The sequence below is a fragment of the Leptonotus elevatus genome, chromosome 10, assembly GCF_054856555.1.
Source record: "Leptonotus elevatus isolate MCC_2025b chromosome 10, RoL_Lele_1.0, whole genome shotgun sequence".
In the NCBI taxonomy this organism is placed as follows: domain Eukaryota; kingdom Metazoa; phylum Chordata; class Actinopteri; order Syngnathiformes; family Syngnathidae; genus Leptonotus; species Leptonotus elevatus.
Window position 1 is genome coordinate 21,328,161 of NC_141248.1, and position 16,380 is coordinate 21,344,540.

The window sequence follows — 16,380 nt, forward strand, 5'->3', positions numbered from 1 at the left end:
CAAGGACACTTTACAGGGCAGGGTAAACTAAACTAAGACAATTAAAAGCAAACCAAAAAAATTATCGCACAGAAATAAATAAATAAATAAAATCAATACAGTAAAAGGAAAAATCATGTGTGCTATGGGATATAATTGTCACTGATTTTTATGACGTATGAGTTTAATGACACTTTTCAAAATTGACTTTAAAAAGTGAATAGGAAATGACAGTAGTTGTAATTAAAATGTGTTACAACATAGCCTACATAGGATACCACAATACCACCTTTTTTTTTTCCCCAGACCGATACCATGACCAGTAGTCAACTCGAGTAGTCACCGATACCAAGTACCAATACCACTATCGCTTTTGATAGTGGTATTTCCCCCAAAAAAGAAAATGAGAGATCATTTTAAAGAAAGACCTATGTATCCCACTATAGCATTCAATTTCTCTTAAAATTGCATGAAATTGACAACAATTTTCTTCTTCTTCTTCTTCTAATTTCTAGTTTTGATTATAAAACGTCCACAAAAGGCCAGCCGATACTGGTATTGACAGCTGTCGCAAGTACCGATACATATAGCCATACTCGCCCATCCCTACTTAAAAAAAAAAAATGAATATGCAAACCTTTAGAAACAAATATAATTCAAATAATACGAATACAAAAATAAGAAACAATATGAATATAAGGAAATCCAGTTAGTTAGTCTGTCTTCCTCCCACATTAACAATATGATGGTCTGAACATTATTTGTCTGGGATAGGCTCAGCACCCGCAACCCAAAGGAGGACACGTGCTGAAGAAATTTGATGGATGGTTACAAATAATACAGTAAATAATAGTAGTAATCTGAGTACCAAACACTTATTAGTGAACTATTATTAGTGGAATATGTTTATGTGCACCAAAAAGCCTTAAAATACAACAAAACTCAGAAATATGATCTTTGCAAAAGGCTTCATTATTGAAGGCGAAACAAACATGCAAATAAATGAAAAATAATCCTAAAAATCAGCTCACCTCTTCCTCCCTCGTTTTGTCCTGCCTTGCGGTCCCAAGCAGGAGAGAAGCTGCTGAACGCCGCATCCTCCTCGCGCCTGCTGCCTCTCATCGCGCTTTTGCCTCCCGACGTCTTCCTCCGGATTAATCCACCAAGCGCCTGTCGCTCCTTTTCCTTTTCCCCCTCTCTCCCGCTTTCATAGACGAGTCCACGGAGCGCCGAAGCGAGGGTGAGCGCTGTCCGAAAGGAAAGGCTATAGCTATAAATAGACGTCTTGACTCCGTCGTTGTCTCTTCGCGTGATGCTTGAAGCGAGAGGGAGGCGGACACGGGGCGGGCAGCATCACTTGCTCCAACATCTTGTGGCAAGTCGTCCCAGAAGAGTGGAAGCTGTTCCAGATGCAAAATAAGGATGTTGGAAAATGTGCTTTTTAATAGCTTGTATACAAATAAAGTGGAGGTCTCTGGGGTGTTTGCCAACCCACCAAACGTGAAATTAAAATTACGCAACATCATAAATATTTGGTTTTCTGTCTCTTTCAGTGTTGCTGATTTACATAATAACTTCCCTCTGCCAATTTTTCAACTAGCTAAGATCCAGAGCCACTTTCGAGTGAGTCTGACCACTGGACTACAGTAAGGGTGTGACGAAAAATCAATTCGGATAAGAATCGCGATTCTCATTTAGTACGAATCAGAATCGATTGTAAATGTCCCAAAATGAATTTTATTGAAATTATCATATACTGTTTTGCCCTTGTTTGTGTGTGCCTTTATTGGGAGCGCTGCTTGTATTGTACCCGATTTGGCCACGTAGGAAGAGCATATGCTGGTGAGTAATGTTAAGATGCTTCTCTTTATACATTCCTATAGTGTTTTTTGTATGAATAGCCATTCGTTGATATATGAATGATAAAAAGTGCTGTGAGCAGCGCGCTAATTAGCCAGTCAGACAGATAATTGGTCTATACCTAGTCAACTATTCAACTAGTTGGTTCAACCAACAACACTTACATACACACACAAATGTCACAACATATCAAGAAAAACAGGAAACGCTTGGAGGTGACATTATAACCACATTCCATTTTTTTTTCATACCATTGTGGCCTTTTGAAAAAAAATTAGACACACACACATTCCTCTAACTCCTCCCTCTGATCAGCTCAGTGTCTTGTGAGTTGCTCACTCTTTGCTCTAATCATCACGGTAGACGTCTTCAGTGGACGTGAACCAACTGAGTGACGACAGCCATCCAGGTAGGCTTGATCCTAACCTTCTTTTTCAATCATAAAAAACAAGTTTAGCGAAGTTGGTATCATATCGAGACCCCAGTTGGAAGATAAATTCAATTCTTGACCTGATGTTACCACCAAGGAATGTCCTGTTTAAAAATAACGATTTTGTCGATTAGCCTGCTGACATTGTGCCAGGATGACAGGCTGTGAGTTTTTCCGACTCTGTTCAGCGACTCTCTTCGCATATTCCCACTCCAAAACGGTGTCTTAATCCGTTTAAAAGGTAAAGTTGTACTAAGATGACCAATGAAGGGTTAACCTGCACGTACACAGGATGCCTTTCGGAGGAGGGAACAGGTGTGGCTCCTGCCAGAAGACGGTCTACTTTGCAGAGGAAGTGCAATGCGAAGGGAGGAAGTGGCATAAATCCTGCTTCCTATGCAGTAAGTCCATCTCTTATGACGTGAGAGCTGTCAAGTGTCGGCGTGGAATGCGGAGGATTCTGGCAAGCAAATGTTTGGGTTTGGGTTGACACGTCGGCGTCTTTATATGGATGGGTCATGTGACACAATTCTTATTGTGGCAGAATTGGGATTTTGGCAAGCTTGGCATTTGAACAGGGGTGTGTCGACTTTTGTGATGCGCCACTTGAAATCAATGTAAAAATATGAATCTGGCACTTCGACCTGCGGTTTTCAAACATTTTCACTCCCCTCTCATTGGAAGTGGTGTGCAAGAAGAACTTGGACAGCACAACGGTGGCCGTGCACGTGGACGAGATCTACTGCAAGTCGTGCTACGGCCACAAGTACGGGCCAAAAGGCTACGGCTTCGGCGGGGGAGCTGTTCCAGATCCAAAATAAGGATGTTGGAAAATGTGCTTTTTAATAGCTTGTATACAAATAAAGTGGAGGTCTCTGGGGTGTTTGCCAACCCACCAAGCGTGAAATAAAAATTACGCAACATCATAAATATTTTGTTTTCTGTCTCTTTCAGTGTTGCTGATTTACATAATAACTTCTCTCTGCCAATTTTTCAACTAGCTAAGATCCAGAGCCACTTTCGAGTGAGTCTGACCACTGGACTACAGTAAGGGTGTGCCGAAAAACCAATTCGGATAAGAATCGCGATTCTCATTTAGTACGAATCAGAATCGATTTTAAATGTCCCAAAATGAATTTTATTGAAATTATCATATACTGTTTTGCCCTTGTTTGTGTGTGCCTTTATTGGGAGCGCTGCTTGTATTGTACCCGATTTGGCCACTTAGGGGCAGTGTGGTTCTGCGCATTCTGATATACTGTTAAGTTGTAGCCACATTAGAGAGTAGAAGGAAAAAGTCATGATCAAGTTATGCCAATAAAAGTTTTTGGTTTTTTTTTTGCAGCGTAGGAAGAGCATATGCTGGTGAGTAATGTTAAGATGCTTCTCTTTATACATTCCTATAGTGTTTTGTATGAATAGCCATTCGTTTGAATGATAAAAGTGCCGTGAGCAGCGCGCTAATTAGCCAGTCAGACTGGAGCAGATCATGTCAATTTTTGCACATCTATAAATTGTAGCAGAAATCATTGTCATTTTGAATCAAAAATTATTCTGAATCGAATCGCAGACCCAAAAATCGGAATCGAATCGTGAGACAGTCAAACATTCCCACCACTAGACTACAGCACATGCTTCAACAACAACAAAAAAGTCATAATGTTCTAAGACAAAACTAAATTTTTCAAGACAGTCATTATGTTACGAGAGAGAAAAGTCGTACATTTGTAATATTACAAGAAAAATCATAATGTTATGAGGGAAATGTGTCAATTTGTGGAGGAACTCAAAATGGGTTACATTCCCCTTCACCTGGCCATCAGTGTGGGTCTTAAACATAAGTGGCCAAAGCATGCCTAATTAAAATTAAGTCACTCTAATAAATTAACCACCAGAGGGCGCTGGAACTGTACAACCTCATCGACGGATGTGCTGCTTTTCATATCATGGCAACTTGATCGTCGTTATCGGGATATTCTTACCGTTATCGTTACAATCCTACTGACATGCGGCCGACATGCGCTAAAAAGTGGTGATTGTGGGCGGCGGCCAACATGCTCCATTCATTTCAGCAAGGCGCCGGTGTGCAAAATAATACAACTGGATATTAATCAACCACACAAGCTCTAATCAGCCATCCGATTTTAAAAATAGAGACAGTCCTCCAATAAATACGACCACATTGGTCGTTTTGAAAAGGTGCCAAATTACGACCAAGCGTTACGTATTTTCGTTTAGTGACCTCTATCCGCCATGGTAAATAGCGCAAAAGTGAGACTCAAACCCGGCCCGTCAGACCAGTGTTTATCTGACAGCTATTTGTCCAGTGATCGTTTTTAGTGTTGACTACATGTTTTATACATGTTTTGTAACGGTGTGCAACCTCGCTGTGCCTTTTCCTAACCTCAACCAATTATTCCGTGACGGCGAATTGACATACATGTCAACGCTAAAAATTAACCCTAACATCATTACTCAACTGTTAGCTCAGTAAATTAGACGTTAATCTCCCCACCAGATGATCTGGGTTCGAATCTCAGTTTTGTATTTTCACACTATTTAACATGGCCGATAGAGGTTGCTAAACTACAATACAGTACGTGACCCTTAGTCGTCTTTTAGTGCAGGGTAAAACGACTAATATGGTCGTTGATGTTGGAGGACTTGTTGCTACGATACTGTTCTATTATTCTACTACGATATTATTTGCCAAATATCTGCGACCATAATCTGCCTGAATGATAATTGGTCTATACCTAGTCAACTATTCAACTAGTTGGTTCAACCAACAACACTTACATACACACACAAATGTCACAACATATCAAGAAAAACAGGAAACGCTTTGAGGTGACATTATAACCACATTCCATTTTTTTTTCATACCATTGTGGCCTCTAACTCCTCCCTCTGATCAGCTCAGTGTCTTGTGAGTTGCTCACTCTTTGCTCTAATCATCACGGTAGACGTCTTCAGTGGACGTGAACCAACTGAGTGACGACAGCCATCCAGGTAGGCTTGATCCTAACCTTCTTTTTCAATCATAAAAAACAAGTTTAGCGAAGTTGGTATCATATCGAGACCCCAGTTGGAAGATAAATTCAATTCTTGACCTGATGTTACCACCAAGGAATGTCCTGTTTAAAAATAACGATTTTGTCGATTAGCCTGCTGACATTGTGCCAGGATGACAGGCTGTGAGTTTTTCCGACTCTGTTCAGCGACTCTCTTCGCATATTCCCACTCCAAAACGGTGTCTTAATCCGTTTAAAAGGTAAAGTTGTACTAAGATGACCAATGAAGGGTTAACCTGCACGTACACAGGATGCCTTTCGGAGGAGGGAACAGGTGTGGCTCCTGCCAGAAGACGGTCTACTTTGCAGAGGAAGTGCAATGCGAAGGGAGGAAGTGGCATAAATCCTGCTTCCTATGCAGTAAGTCCATCTCTTATGACGTGAGAGCTGTCAAGTGTCGGCGTGGAATGCGGAGGATTCTGGCAAGCAAATGTTTGGGTTTGGGTTGACACGTCGGCGTCTTTATATGGATGGGTCATGTGACACAATTCTTATTGTGGCAGAATTGGGATTTTGGCAAGCTTGGCATTTGAACAGGGGTGTGTCGACTTTTGTGATGCGCCACTTGAAATCAATGTAAAAATATGAATCTGGCACTTCGACCTGCGGTTTTCAAACATTTTCACTCCCCTCTCATTGGAAGTGGTGTGCAAGAAGAACTTGGACAGCACAACGGTGGCCGTGCACGTGGACGAGATCTACTGCAAGTCGTGCTACGGCCACAAGTACGGGCCAAAAGGCTACGGCTTCGGCGGGGGAGCTGTTCCAGATCCAAAATAAGGATGTTGGAAAATGTGCTTTTTAATAGCTTGTATACAAATAAAGTGGAGGTCTCTGGGGTGTTTGCCAACCCACCAAGCGTGAAATAAAAATTACGCAACATCATAAATATTTTGTTTTCTGTCTCTTTCAGTGTTGCTGATTTACATAATAACTTCTCTCTGCCAATTTTTCAACTAGCTAAGATCCAGAGCCACTTTCGAGTGAGTCTGACCACTGGACTACAGTAAGGGTGTGACGAAAAACCAATTCGGATAAGAATCGCGATTCTCATTTAGTACGAATCCGAATCGATTTTAAATGTCCCAAAATGAATTTTATTGAAATTATCATATACTGTTTTGCCCTTGTTTGTGTGTGCCTTTATTGGGAGCGCTGCTTGTATTGTACCCGATTTGGCCACTTAGGGGCAGTGTGGTTCTGCGCATTCTGATATACTGTTAAGTTGTAGCCACATTAGAGAGTAGAAGGAAAAAGTCATGATCAAGTTATGCCAATAAAAGTTTTTTTTTTTTTTTTTGCAGCGTAGGAAGAGCATATGCTGGTGAGTAATGTTAAGATGCTTCTCTTTATACATTCCTATAGTGTTTTGTATGAATAGCCATTCGTTTGAATGATAAAAGTGCCGTGAGCAGCGCGCTAATTTGCCAGTCAGACTGGAGCAGATCATGTAAATTTTTTGCACATCTATAAATTGAAGCAGAAATCATTGTCATTTTGAATCAAAAATTATTCTGAATCGAATCGCAGACCCAAAAATCGGAATCGAATCGTGAGACAGTCAAACATTCCCACCACTAGACTACAGCACATGCTTCAACAACAACAAAAAAGTCATAATGTTCTAAGACTAAACTTAATTTTTCAAGATAGTCATTATGTTACGAGAGAGAAAAGTCGTACATTTGTAATATTACAAGAAAAATCATAATGTTATGAGGGAAATGTGTCAATTTGTGGAGGAACTCAAAATGGGTTACATTCCCCTTCACCTGGCCATCAGTGTGGGTCTTAAACATAAGTGGCCAAAGCATGCCTAATTAAAATTAAGTCACTCTAATAAATTAACCACCAGAGGGCGCTGGAACTGTACAACCTCATCGACGGATGTGCTGCTTTTCATATCATGGCAACTTGATCGTCGTTATCGGGATATTCTTACCGTTATCGTTACAATCCTACTGACATGCGGCCGACATGCGCTAAAAAGTGGTGATTGTGGGCGGCGGCCAACATGCTCCATTCATTTCAGCAAGGCGCCGGTGTGCAAAATAATACAACTGGATATTAATCAACCACACAAGCTCTAATCAGCCATCCGATTTTAAAAATAGAGACAGTCCTCCAATAAATACGACCACATTGGTCGTTTTGAAAAGGTGCCAAATTACGACCAAGCGTTACGTATTTTCGTTTAGTGACCTCTATCCGCCATGGTAAATAGCGCAAAAGTGAGACTCAAACCCGGCCCGTCAGACCAGTGTTTATCTGACAGCTATTTGTCCAGTGATCGTTTTTAGTGTTGACTACATGTTTTATACATGTTTTGTAACGGTGTGCAACCTCGCTGTGCCTTTTCCTAACCTCAACCAATTATTCTGTGACGGCGAATTGACATACATGTCAACGCTAAAAATTAACCCTAACATCATTACTCAACTGTTAGCTCAGTAAATTAGACGTTAATCTCCCCACCAGATGATCTGGGTTCGAATCTCAGTTTTGTATTTTCACACTATTTAACATGGCCGATAGAGGTTGCTAAACTACAATACAGTACGTGACCCTTAGTCGTCTTTTAGTGCAGGGTAAAACGACTAATATGGTCGTTGATGTTGGAGGACTTGTTGCTACGATACTGTTCTATTATTCTACTACGATATTATTTGCCAAATATCTGCGACCATAATCTGCCTGAATGATAATTGGTCTATACCTAGTCAACTATTCAACTAGTTGGTTCAACCAACAACACTTACATACACACACAAATGTCACAATATATCAAGAAAAACATAGCATGATATAAGAAATTACATCACAGAGAAACAGGAAACGCTTTGAGGTGACATTATAACCACATTCCATTTTTTTTTCATACTATTGTGGCCTTTTAAAAAAAAATTAGACACACACACATTCCTCTAACTCCTCTAACTCCTCCCTCTGATCAGCTCAAGTGTCTTGTGAGTTGCTCACTCTTTGCTCTAATCATCACGGTGGACGTGAACCAACAGACACGACAGCCATCCAGGTAGGCTTGATCCTAACCTTCTTTTTTCAATCATAAAAAACAAGTTTAGCGAAGTTGGTATCATATCGAGACCCAAGTTGGAAGATAAATTCAATTCTTGACCTGATGTTACCACCAAGGAATGTCCTGTTTACAAAGAACGATTTTGTAGATTAGCCTACTGACATTGTGCCAGGATGACAGGCTGTGAGTTTTTCCGACTCTGTTCGCATATTCCCACTCCAAAACGGTGTCTTAATCCGTTAAAAAAGGTAAAGTTGTACTAAGATGACCAATGAACGGTTAACCTGCACGTACACAGGATGCCTTTCGGAGGAGGGAACAAGTGTGGCTGCTGCCAGAAGACGGTCTACTTTGCAGAGGAAGTGCAATGCGAAGGGAAGAGCTGGCATAAATCCTGCTTCCTATGCAGTAAGTCCATCTCTTATGACGTGAGAGCTGTCAAGTGTCGGCGTGGAATGCGGAGGATTCTGGCAAGCAAATGTTTGGGTTGACACGCCGGCGTCCTTATATGGATGTGCTGGAAACATGTGACAAAGTTGTCCTTTTATGGAAGGGGAAGGCGCACACGCTCGCCCCCGAGCAAAGTGTTTATCTATGACGCACGGTTGTTTTCGCTTAGAATGTCATGCGCCGTTTGCAGTCGTCTGGGGCTGCGTTTCCACTGCATGGGTCATGTGACACAATTCATATTGTGGCAGAATTGGGATATTGGCAAGCTTGGCATTTGGACAGGGGTGTGTCGACTTTTGTGATGCGCCACTTGAAACCAATGTAAAAATATGCATCTGGCACTTGGACCTGCAGTTTTGAAACATTTTCACTGCCCTCTCATTGGAAGTGGTGTGCAAGAAGAACTTGGACAGCACAACGGTGTCCGTGCACGCGGACGAGATCTACTGCAAGTCGTGCTACGGCAAGAAGTACGGGCCAAAAGGCTACGGCTTCGGCGGCGGAGCGGGAACCCTCAGCATGGACACGGGAGAGGGTCTTGGCATTAAGCTTCCAGTGTAAGAAGAAAACCTACTAAATGCATCGGATGTATTATTATTTTCATGTAGGGAATAAAATCAGATTACGTAAAGCCATTTTTGGGACGAGAAAGTCAAAAAAAAGTGTCAGATAGACACAGTTGAAATTATATTACTCTACAGAAGATATTTGAATTAGCAGAGTAAAATCTTATTTAATCGTAAATTTCTTATAAGTGCCGGCGGCCATTTTGTCACTTGCTGTCAACTGAAAAGGTCATCACAGTTGCTCAGGTGACGACCAATCACGGCCCAGCTTCAGAAAACAGGTGAGCCGTGATTGGTCGTTGCCGTAGCTTCGAGCAACTGTGATGTCGTTTTGAGTCGACAGCAAGTGACAAAATGGCCGCCCCCCTGAGATGGATAAAAGGGGTGTATTTTGCTGCCTAACTCATATTCCACAAACACCATATTAACCAGAATATCGTGTTTAATTTTATACTAATACCATAACATGTCTCAGATTGTAATTTTAGGAGCATCAAATATGACAAGAAAAACTTAATATGACACTGTATTTTCTTGACAGAGAAACTCCGCACCATCCTACCAATAACCCCAACGCCTCCAAGTTTGCCACGAAAGCCGGCGGCTCTGATGTTTGCCCACGCTGTGGCAAAACCGTGTACGCGGCGGAGAAGGTTATCGGGGGCGGCAACGTAACTAAATCGCTTACGCTTTATGACATTAATTGACAATTTTTGTTGGTCAACGTTTAACTATTTTGTTCTCTCCTCAGTCGTGGCACAAAGGTTGCTTCCGTTGCGCTAACTGCGGCAAAGGCCTGGAGTCCACCACTGTGGCAGACAGAGACGGCGAAATCTTCTGTAAAGGTAATGCGACGGTGTAAGCTAGCCATAAATGTGACAATGACAAATTTGAAGCGCTCCTTCTCATTGGTCTGCTGTGTGTTGGCAGGTTGCTATGCCAAGAACTTTGGACCCAAGGGTTTTGGTTTTGGTCAGGGTGCAGGAGCTCTGGCTCATTCCCAGTGAAGTCCGAAGAAGCCTGAACCAAGCTTCGTTTTGTCGAGCTCATCAACTGAGCTGCTTGTTTTCGTTCATCACGCTACTCCAGCTGCAGCTACACTTAAAAACAAAATATAACGATCACCGATTATTTGAGTCATAGAGGTTTTAAAATTAGAGACCGATGACAATTATTAGTGGTCAAAGAGGCCGATAACCGATATTTGGAGCCGATAATTCATTTTCCGTAAAAAGGGAGCAAAAAATATTGGTGTCAAAAAAAATTTAAATACAAATGCCAATCTTGACTTTATTGTAATGCCTTAAAACATGTTTATTGAACATTTTTTCAGACTTTTCAAAATGTAGATTTTTTTTTTCTGAGAGAATAGAATTCATTTTAAATTTCGAACAAAACGTTTAGGGAGCTCCCAAGGTTATCAGTATGTTTTTAAAAAATTAAATGAAAACTTACACAAGTAAATACTATAGCTCTCTATAAATATTGTTTTTTTTTCCTAAATTTAAAAATACTTAAAATCTTAAATGTTCACATTTATTGGTTTGAATGTCGAACAAAAACAAAAGGGTCAGAAGGTTCCCAGGGGCAGCAGCATCTCTAAAGTTAACTGAAATTTTAAATAAATAGTTCCCTGAGATTAAAATGGTTTCAGATTTACCTTTTATCAGCCGTCAGATTTATTTATTAAATTTTTATCCTTATTTCAAATTTTGGGGTAAATAATGAAGTCATGTTCCAGTTTGGTTGTTTTTAGTTGAACCTTTGAATTCAGCAAGACACACAAATGAAAGAAAATATGATATTAGTAAATTAAAATGATGTTTTACTAGTACGAGAGAAAATTTGTAAAGTTTTAAGAAAAAAATGTCAAATACTTTAGCGAGAGATTTTACATTACCACGAAACACTCAGGAATTAACCACAAATTTATTTTTCAAGAAAGAAAAAAAAGATTCCCCCACTCCCACAAGATTGGTCAACACAATTGTTTTTGAAACATATACTAAAAGTCATTTTGTAAGATTCTAAAGTACTGTAATGATTACGTCCTTAATGGTGACTTTTTTTTTTCAAAGTTTAAAAAGGTTTTCCTCTAAAAAATACATTCACCCTCATGATGTTATGATTTTATCCTTGTTCATATCACTGATATTTTCTTTTTTCTAAGTGGCCGCAATATTCAAACGTTCAGAAAATATGCTAACAGATTAGCCTCATTACTAATACGGTATACAAATACTAGCTCTTATATTGCTTATTTGTTCGGAATTCTTCACTGGCCGCATGTGTATGATTAGAAATAAAAGGAAACGTAAAAAGGTCAGTAGCTACGACGAGCACGCTTGTACTTCATGAAATGTGACGTTGCGGCCTCTTTTTGTACCTTGAACGCAAGCTTGGTGACACGCAAAATAAACATCATATATCTGCGTCAATGTCGCCCGTTTTATTCTTGACGGCAGCAGTGTGTGTGTGTGTGTGTGTGTGTGTGTGTGGTCTTGTTTTTGTTACATGGCGGGGCCAATATTTCGGGATTTCACCGGGATTTTGGCGGGCCACACAAGCTCAGACCTCTTTTTGAGGGTCAAGACTTTGAATTGGGTTACGGTTGAGGTTAGGGTAAGGCAATCATTTTTGATGGTTGGGGTTAGAGGGGAGGGGCTAGGAAATACATTATGTCAATGAGATGTCCCCACGACGATACAAAGACAAACGTGTGTGTGCGTGTTTGTCTGTATTCAAATCAAGCAAAAGAGGAGGGACAAACGCGGGTGAGGGATAAATATCCCTTCTGCGTCTTCCACGCATCACTTGCTGTCTCGCTTCATCTTCTCACACGGGTATGTAAGGCCGACGAACAACTCTTTTGTGCTTGAAGTAATAATTTACGCTACATTTGATCAATTTAATAGGACATTTTATGCAGAAAATTTTGTTAGTCTCACAATATTTTACTCAACAAAATATCAAACTTTTTGGCTCGTTTTTAGTTACTTTTCATTGCGACGATAGGTTTTGAGATTGCGTAATTAAGTGTATGGTTACAGTAAATAGTAACGTCGTTATATGCTGTTGTCTATCCGTCTTAGAATTGTCCGCAAATGCTGCCATGTTGTTGTGTCACGTCTGCCATCACTTGGCTGTTTTTGGCGAAGGCAAGAATGCAATGAGCACGACAAGAGGGTGCGGACAAGGGATGGCGGCTCAGTTGACAGCTTGATGTTCCCCCGCAGGCCTTTTTTTTTTTTTTTTTTTTTTTTTTACAACTAAGTCATGCTAATGCGGGCTAAGCACACGCATAAAACAAACAAAACGTATCGCACGTACGATAAGATCCACGCGTGAGTAATTCAACAAATACCCGGCGAGGGGGACCGTTCCATTCTGGGAAAGGCCAGACAGACGCTCATCAATGCGGTGGAATGTTTCTGCGGTGGAAATTGTATTAAGATCCTTTGGGGGGCCCCAAAAGGTGTTATTTTTGTCTTTCAGGGTCAACTGGGATAGCCAAGATGCCTGAGAAAGTGTAAGTGTTGTGTTTGTCGTCTCTCATCTGTGTTTATTTTGAGCGCATGATTAGGGAAACGCAATCAGTGTGATGACGCGAATGCCGTTGTTTGTTTGCAATGATCCCACGACAGGCCCGAGGTAAGACTTTCGACGACGTGTTCAATATGTTCAACCGCACTCATTCCCGCGTGTGCCCTATTGTTTCCTGTAGAGGAAATCCAAGATCTCAGCTTCTCGCAAGCTCATGCTGAAGGTGAGGGTTCGGCCAATGTGTGTGCAAACATGGAGGAAAGGCAAGCATTTCTGTCATCGTGCTGTAGAGTTTGATGGTGGCCAAGGCCAAAGAGGATTTGGAGCAGGAGCTGGTGGAGAAAGAGAAGCAGAAGGAAACGTACCTGGAGGAGAAGGCACCGCTGCTAAACATCAACTCAATGAGCTTGGAGGAGTTACAGGTACGAGGGCCGGGTTTTAAAAATTGAATAATCGATATTGAATGGATTTTCCTTGGTGAGCCTGGTATCGATTTATAAAACCATGAATCGATTGTTTTAATATCTTGTTTTTCCCATGAATTCAAAAGAAAATAGCATCTTAAAGACACATTTTTTTTGTATCTTAAAATCAAATAATCGATATTGAATCGATTTTCCTTTGTGAGCCTGATATCGATTTATAAAACCATGAATCGATTGTTTTAATATCTCGTTTTTCCCATGAATTCAAAAGAAAATAGCATTTTAAAGACACTTTTTTTTTTGTATCTTAAAATCAAATAATCGATATCGAATCGATTTTCCTTTTTGAGCTTGATATCGATTTAAAATATCATGAATCGATTATTTTAATATCTAGTTTGCTCCATGCTCCACCCAAATTCAGTGAAAAAAAAAAAGAAAATCGTGACAATTCTGTGTCGGCCACATGTCAACTATAGTTGGTTGAAATTTGGTAGCAATCAGACAAAATCCCTAACAGGAGATTGACTTTGGCCCCAAAACGGCAATTCAAGTATCCATGTAGTGACGTTCTTGTAATGTTTACGTAGAAACTATGTGAAGAACTACACTCCAAAATCGACGTGGTGGATGAGGAACGGTACGACATCGAGGCCAAAGTCATGCACAAGACCCGAGAGGTAAAAATCACACGGACGATACCGATAGTGATCCGTTGGTACAAAGTTCTTCCTCTGTGGGGTTTAGATCAAAGACCTGAACATCAAGGTTCTGGACCTACGAGGGAAGTTCAAGCGACCCAACCTCCGGCGGGTGAGGGTCTCGGCCGACGCCATCCTCCGCTCGCTGCTGGGCTCCAAGCACAAAGTGTCCCTGGACCTGCGAGCCAACCTCAAGTCGGTCAAAAAGGAAGACACGGAGAAGGTCGGTCGATGTGCAGGAACAGGAATGCAGCGTGAAAAAGATTTCCCAAGCTGACTGTGTCTGTCTTCTTCAGGAGAAGACGGCGGAGGTGAGCGACTGGAGGAAGAACGTGGAGGCCATGTCGGGCATGGAAGGCCGCAAGAAGATGTTTGACGCTCAGTCTCCCGCTCAGTAGATGTTGGCACAGAAGAAACCATCTCCCTTCATTTCAGTCCAGCAGAAAGCGACATCGAAACAAACTCACCGATTATTTGTCCGCACTTCCTTTAGTGTGTTCTGTCATTGCCAATATAATAAACACGCAACACAAACTGAGTATGTTTTGTGTTTTGTGGCAAGTCAAAGACAAAAAACTCCAGTTATCCTGAAAATAGTGTTACCTGTCTGTCGAGTATTATGGAGGAGCAAAACTGCCAAAGTAAAAATAAAAACACTAAATAAATTAATAAAAGTGAAAATAAAAATGGATAGAAAAATATAATTCCAAAATTAAATACAATATATATATATATATATATATATATATATATATATATATATATATATATATATATATATAAATGAAAATAAAAATATATATAAATAAATAAATAAGAGTAAAAAAAACGGGAATTAAAAAATAAGCATAAAAATAAATGTTGAAATAAATACAAAAATAAATATATAAATATAATTAAATACAAAAAATTAATCCCGTCTTCAAAATAAATATAAATATAAAAATTAATGCAAAAATAAATATATAAATAGAATTAAATAAATTATTTTTTATTTTGGGAATCTCTTTTATTTTTGTATGTATTTATTTATTCAGTGATATCTATATTTTGTTGTTTTTATTTTCCTTCATATTAGGTTTTGTATTTAATTTTGGAATTATATTTTTTATACCGTTTTTATTTTCACTTTTATTCATTTATTTAGCAGTTTTGGTCCTCCATGCTTTATATTAAGTAGCAGTCAGACAAAATCTCTAGGACAAGTTTGACTTTAAATGACCCCTGGGCCGAAACAATCCTAAAATGGCTGATTCTAACAAAAATTGATGATTTATCGGGCAATTTCAGGACGTACCTTGAGCTAGGTTTTAGTTCTAGCTACAACTCGCTTGAGCTAGTTGTCTACGTTTCCGTGTTGCTAAGCAAACTAGCTGCAGAGGCTGAGAACGGAGTTCTCTGGAATTTGAAGAGTCATCAAATGTTGCCACCGTCACTGCCCTCACGCAATGACATTTGTATATCAGGTATATGAGGTTAAAATTGTTAGAAATCAAACAAAATCTTTAGGAAGCATTTGACTTTAACAGACTTGTAGAAATGGCCAAAATGAGCCTAAAATGGCTGCTTCTGAGCAAAATGGGATATTTTTGTGGTTCAACCCACCAAATGCATTTGTTTTGGGTGGGGCAAGAGTCTATCAGTTTTCACTTTGACCACATGGGGGCGATGTCAATCAGTGTAATTCATGCAGTAGTACTAGTATTTGGACAGAGAAAAGGACAGATTGCTGGATTGATGCAGAGATTCCTGTTCTTTTGGAAGAACAGAAGAACGCTCCTGTGGTTCTTTTGAAGTCTTAAATGTTTTGTTTCGCAATCTTTTTTATTTTTTTAATTAACTTCGAGCGGGGTTCGTACCCATCGCCTCCGGTGCGGTAGCTCAACACTTGCCACTCAGCTAAAGTTCTGTGCCACCGTCACAGCCAGTGCGCAGTCTGCGAGCCACGGTAAACGTTGCAGTGCACTCTGCTGCACAACGAAAAACGGACAATTTCAAACCCGCCCGGTAAAGAATGTAATAAAGTGAATATCTCCCTGTAAAACAGACTTAATTCCTCACAAAATCAAGCTAGCAATAGTAATGCAAAACATCATGTAAAGTGTAACAGCCAGTTAATCGAAGCACATCCACAAAGTCATTTTGTACCATTCGTTGTAAAAAAGTACGAATAATTCTCTGTCCCTTACTTTGCAGAAGATCCGGTAGCTTAGGCGTTGGTCTCCCATCCTTCAAAAGCTGACGTTTTTCCCCTCAAAAGAAAGGCGTGAAAATAGTTTTATATTCTCCTGAGTGGCGTCGTTTTACCGACTTGC

The 16,380-nt window shown here is 40.2% G+C and overlaps 5 protein-coding genes across 7 annotated transcripts in view; 4 read left to right on the forward strand and 1 right to left on the reverse strand.

The window, feature by feature from the left end:
• nav1b (neuron navigator 1b) overlaps window positions 1–16,380 on the reverse strand; it is a 66,911-nt gene extending 50,531 nt beyond the window's left edge. For both annotated transcript variants that reach the window (XM_086086658.1, XM_086086657.1), the window contains exons 1-2: window positions 16,255–16,380; window positions 1,011–1,379 (exon numbers count right to left, since the gene is read on the reverse strand). The gene's annotated coding sequence lies outside the window, so the exon portion shown is untranslated. The remainder of the gene's footprint in view (window positions 1–1,010; window positions 1,380–16,254) is intronic.
• On the forward strand, window positions 2,149–3,199 carry LOC147167582 (cysteine and glycine-rich protein 1-like). Its single transcript, XM_086086151.1, has 3 exons — window positions 2,149–2,248; window positions 2,561–2,670; window positions 2,954–3,199. The coding sequence occupies exons 2-3, from the start codon at window positions 2,562–2,564 to the stop codon at window positions 3,088–3,090; spliced, it is 246 nt and encodes an 81-aa protein (XP_085942277.1). The 5' UTR covers window positions 2,149–2,248; window position 2,561; the 3' UTR covers window positions 3,091–3,199.
• Window positions 5,182–6,232, forward strand: LOC147167583 (cysteine and glycine-rich protein 1-like). The gene is made up of 3 exons (XM_086086150.1): window positions 5,182–5,281; window positions 5,594–5,703; window positions 5,987–6,232. Exons 2-3 carry the CDS (start codon window positions 5,595–5,597, stop codon window positions 6,121–6,123), a joined length of 246 nt encoding a protein of 81 aa, XP_085942276.1. The 5' UTR covers window positions 5,182–5,281; window position 5,594; the 3' UTR covers window positions 6,124–6,232.
• csrp1b (cysteine and glycine-rich protein 1b) lies at window positions 6,649–11,834 on the forward strand. Its single transcript, XM_086086147.1, has 7 exons — window positions 6,649–6,667; window positions 8,298–8,377; window positions 8,679–8,788; window positions 9,219–9,387; window positions 9,938–10,067; window positions 10,148–10,241; window positions 10,327–11,834. Exons 1-7 carry the CDS (start codon window positions 6,662–6,664, stop codon window positions 10,401–10,403), a joined length of 666 nt encoding a protein of 221 aa, XP_085942273.1. The 5' UTR covers window positions 6,649–6,661; the 3' UTR covers window positions 10,404–11,834.
• tnni1b (troponin I type 1b (skeletal, slow)) lies at window positions 12,200–14,603 on the forward strand. 2 transcript variants are annotated; one of them, XM_086086148.1, is made up of 7 exons: window positions 12,200–12,239; window positions 12,892–12,925; window positions 13,121–13,162; window positions 13,230–13,361; window positions 13,955–14,044; window positions 14,112–14,288; window positions 14,362–14,603. In XM_086086148.1, the coding sequence occupies exons 3-7, from the start codon at window positions 13,154–13,156 to the stop codon at window positions 14,461–14,463; spliced, it is 510 nt and encodes a 169-aa protein (XP_085942274.1). In that variant the 5' UTR covers window positions 12,200–12,239; window positions 12,892–12,925; window positions 13,121–13,153; the 3' UTR covers window positions 14,464–14,603. The 2 variants fall into 2 exon arrangements, with proteins under 2 accessions (XP_085942274.1, XP_085942275.1); XM_086086149.1 differs by lacking the exons at window positions 12,200–12,239; window positions 12,892–12,925 and having other exon boundaries at window positions 13,098–13,162.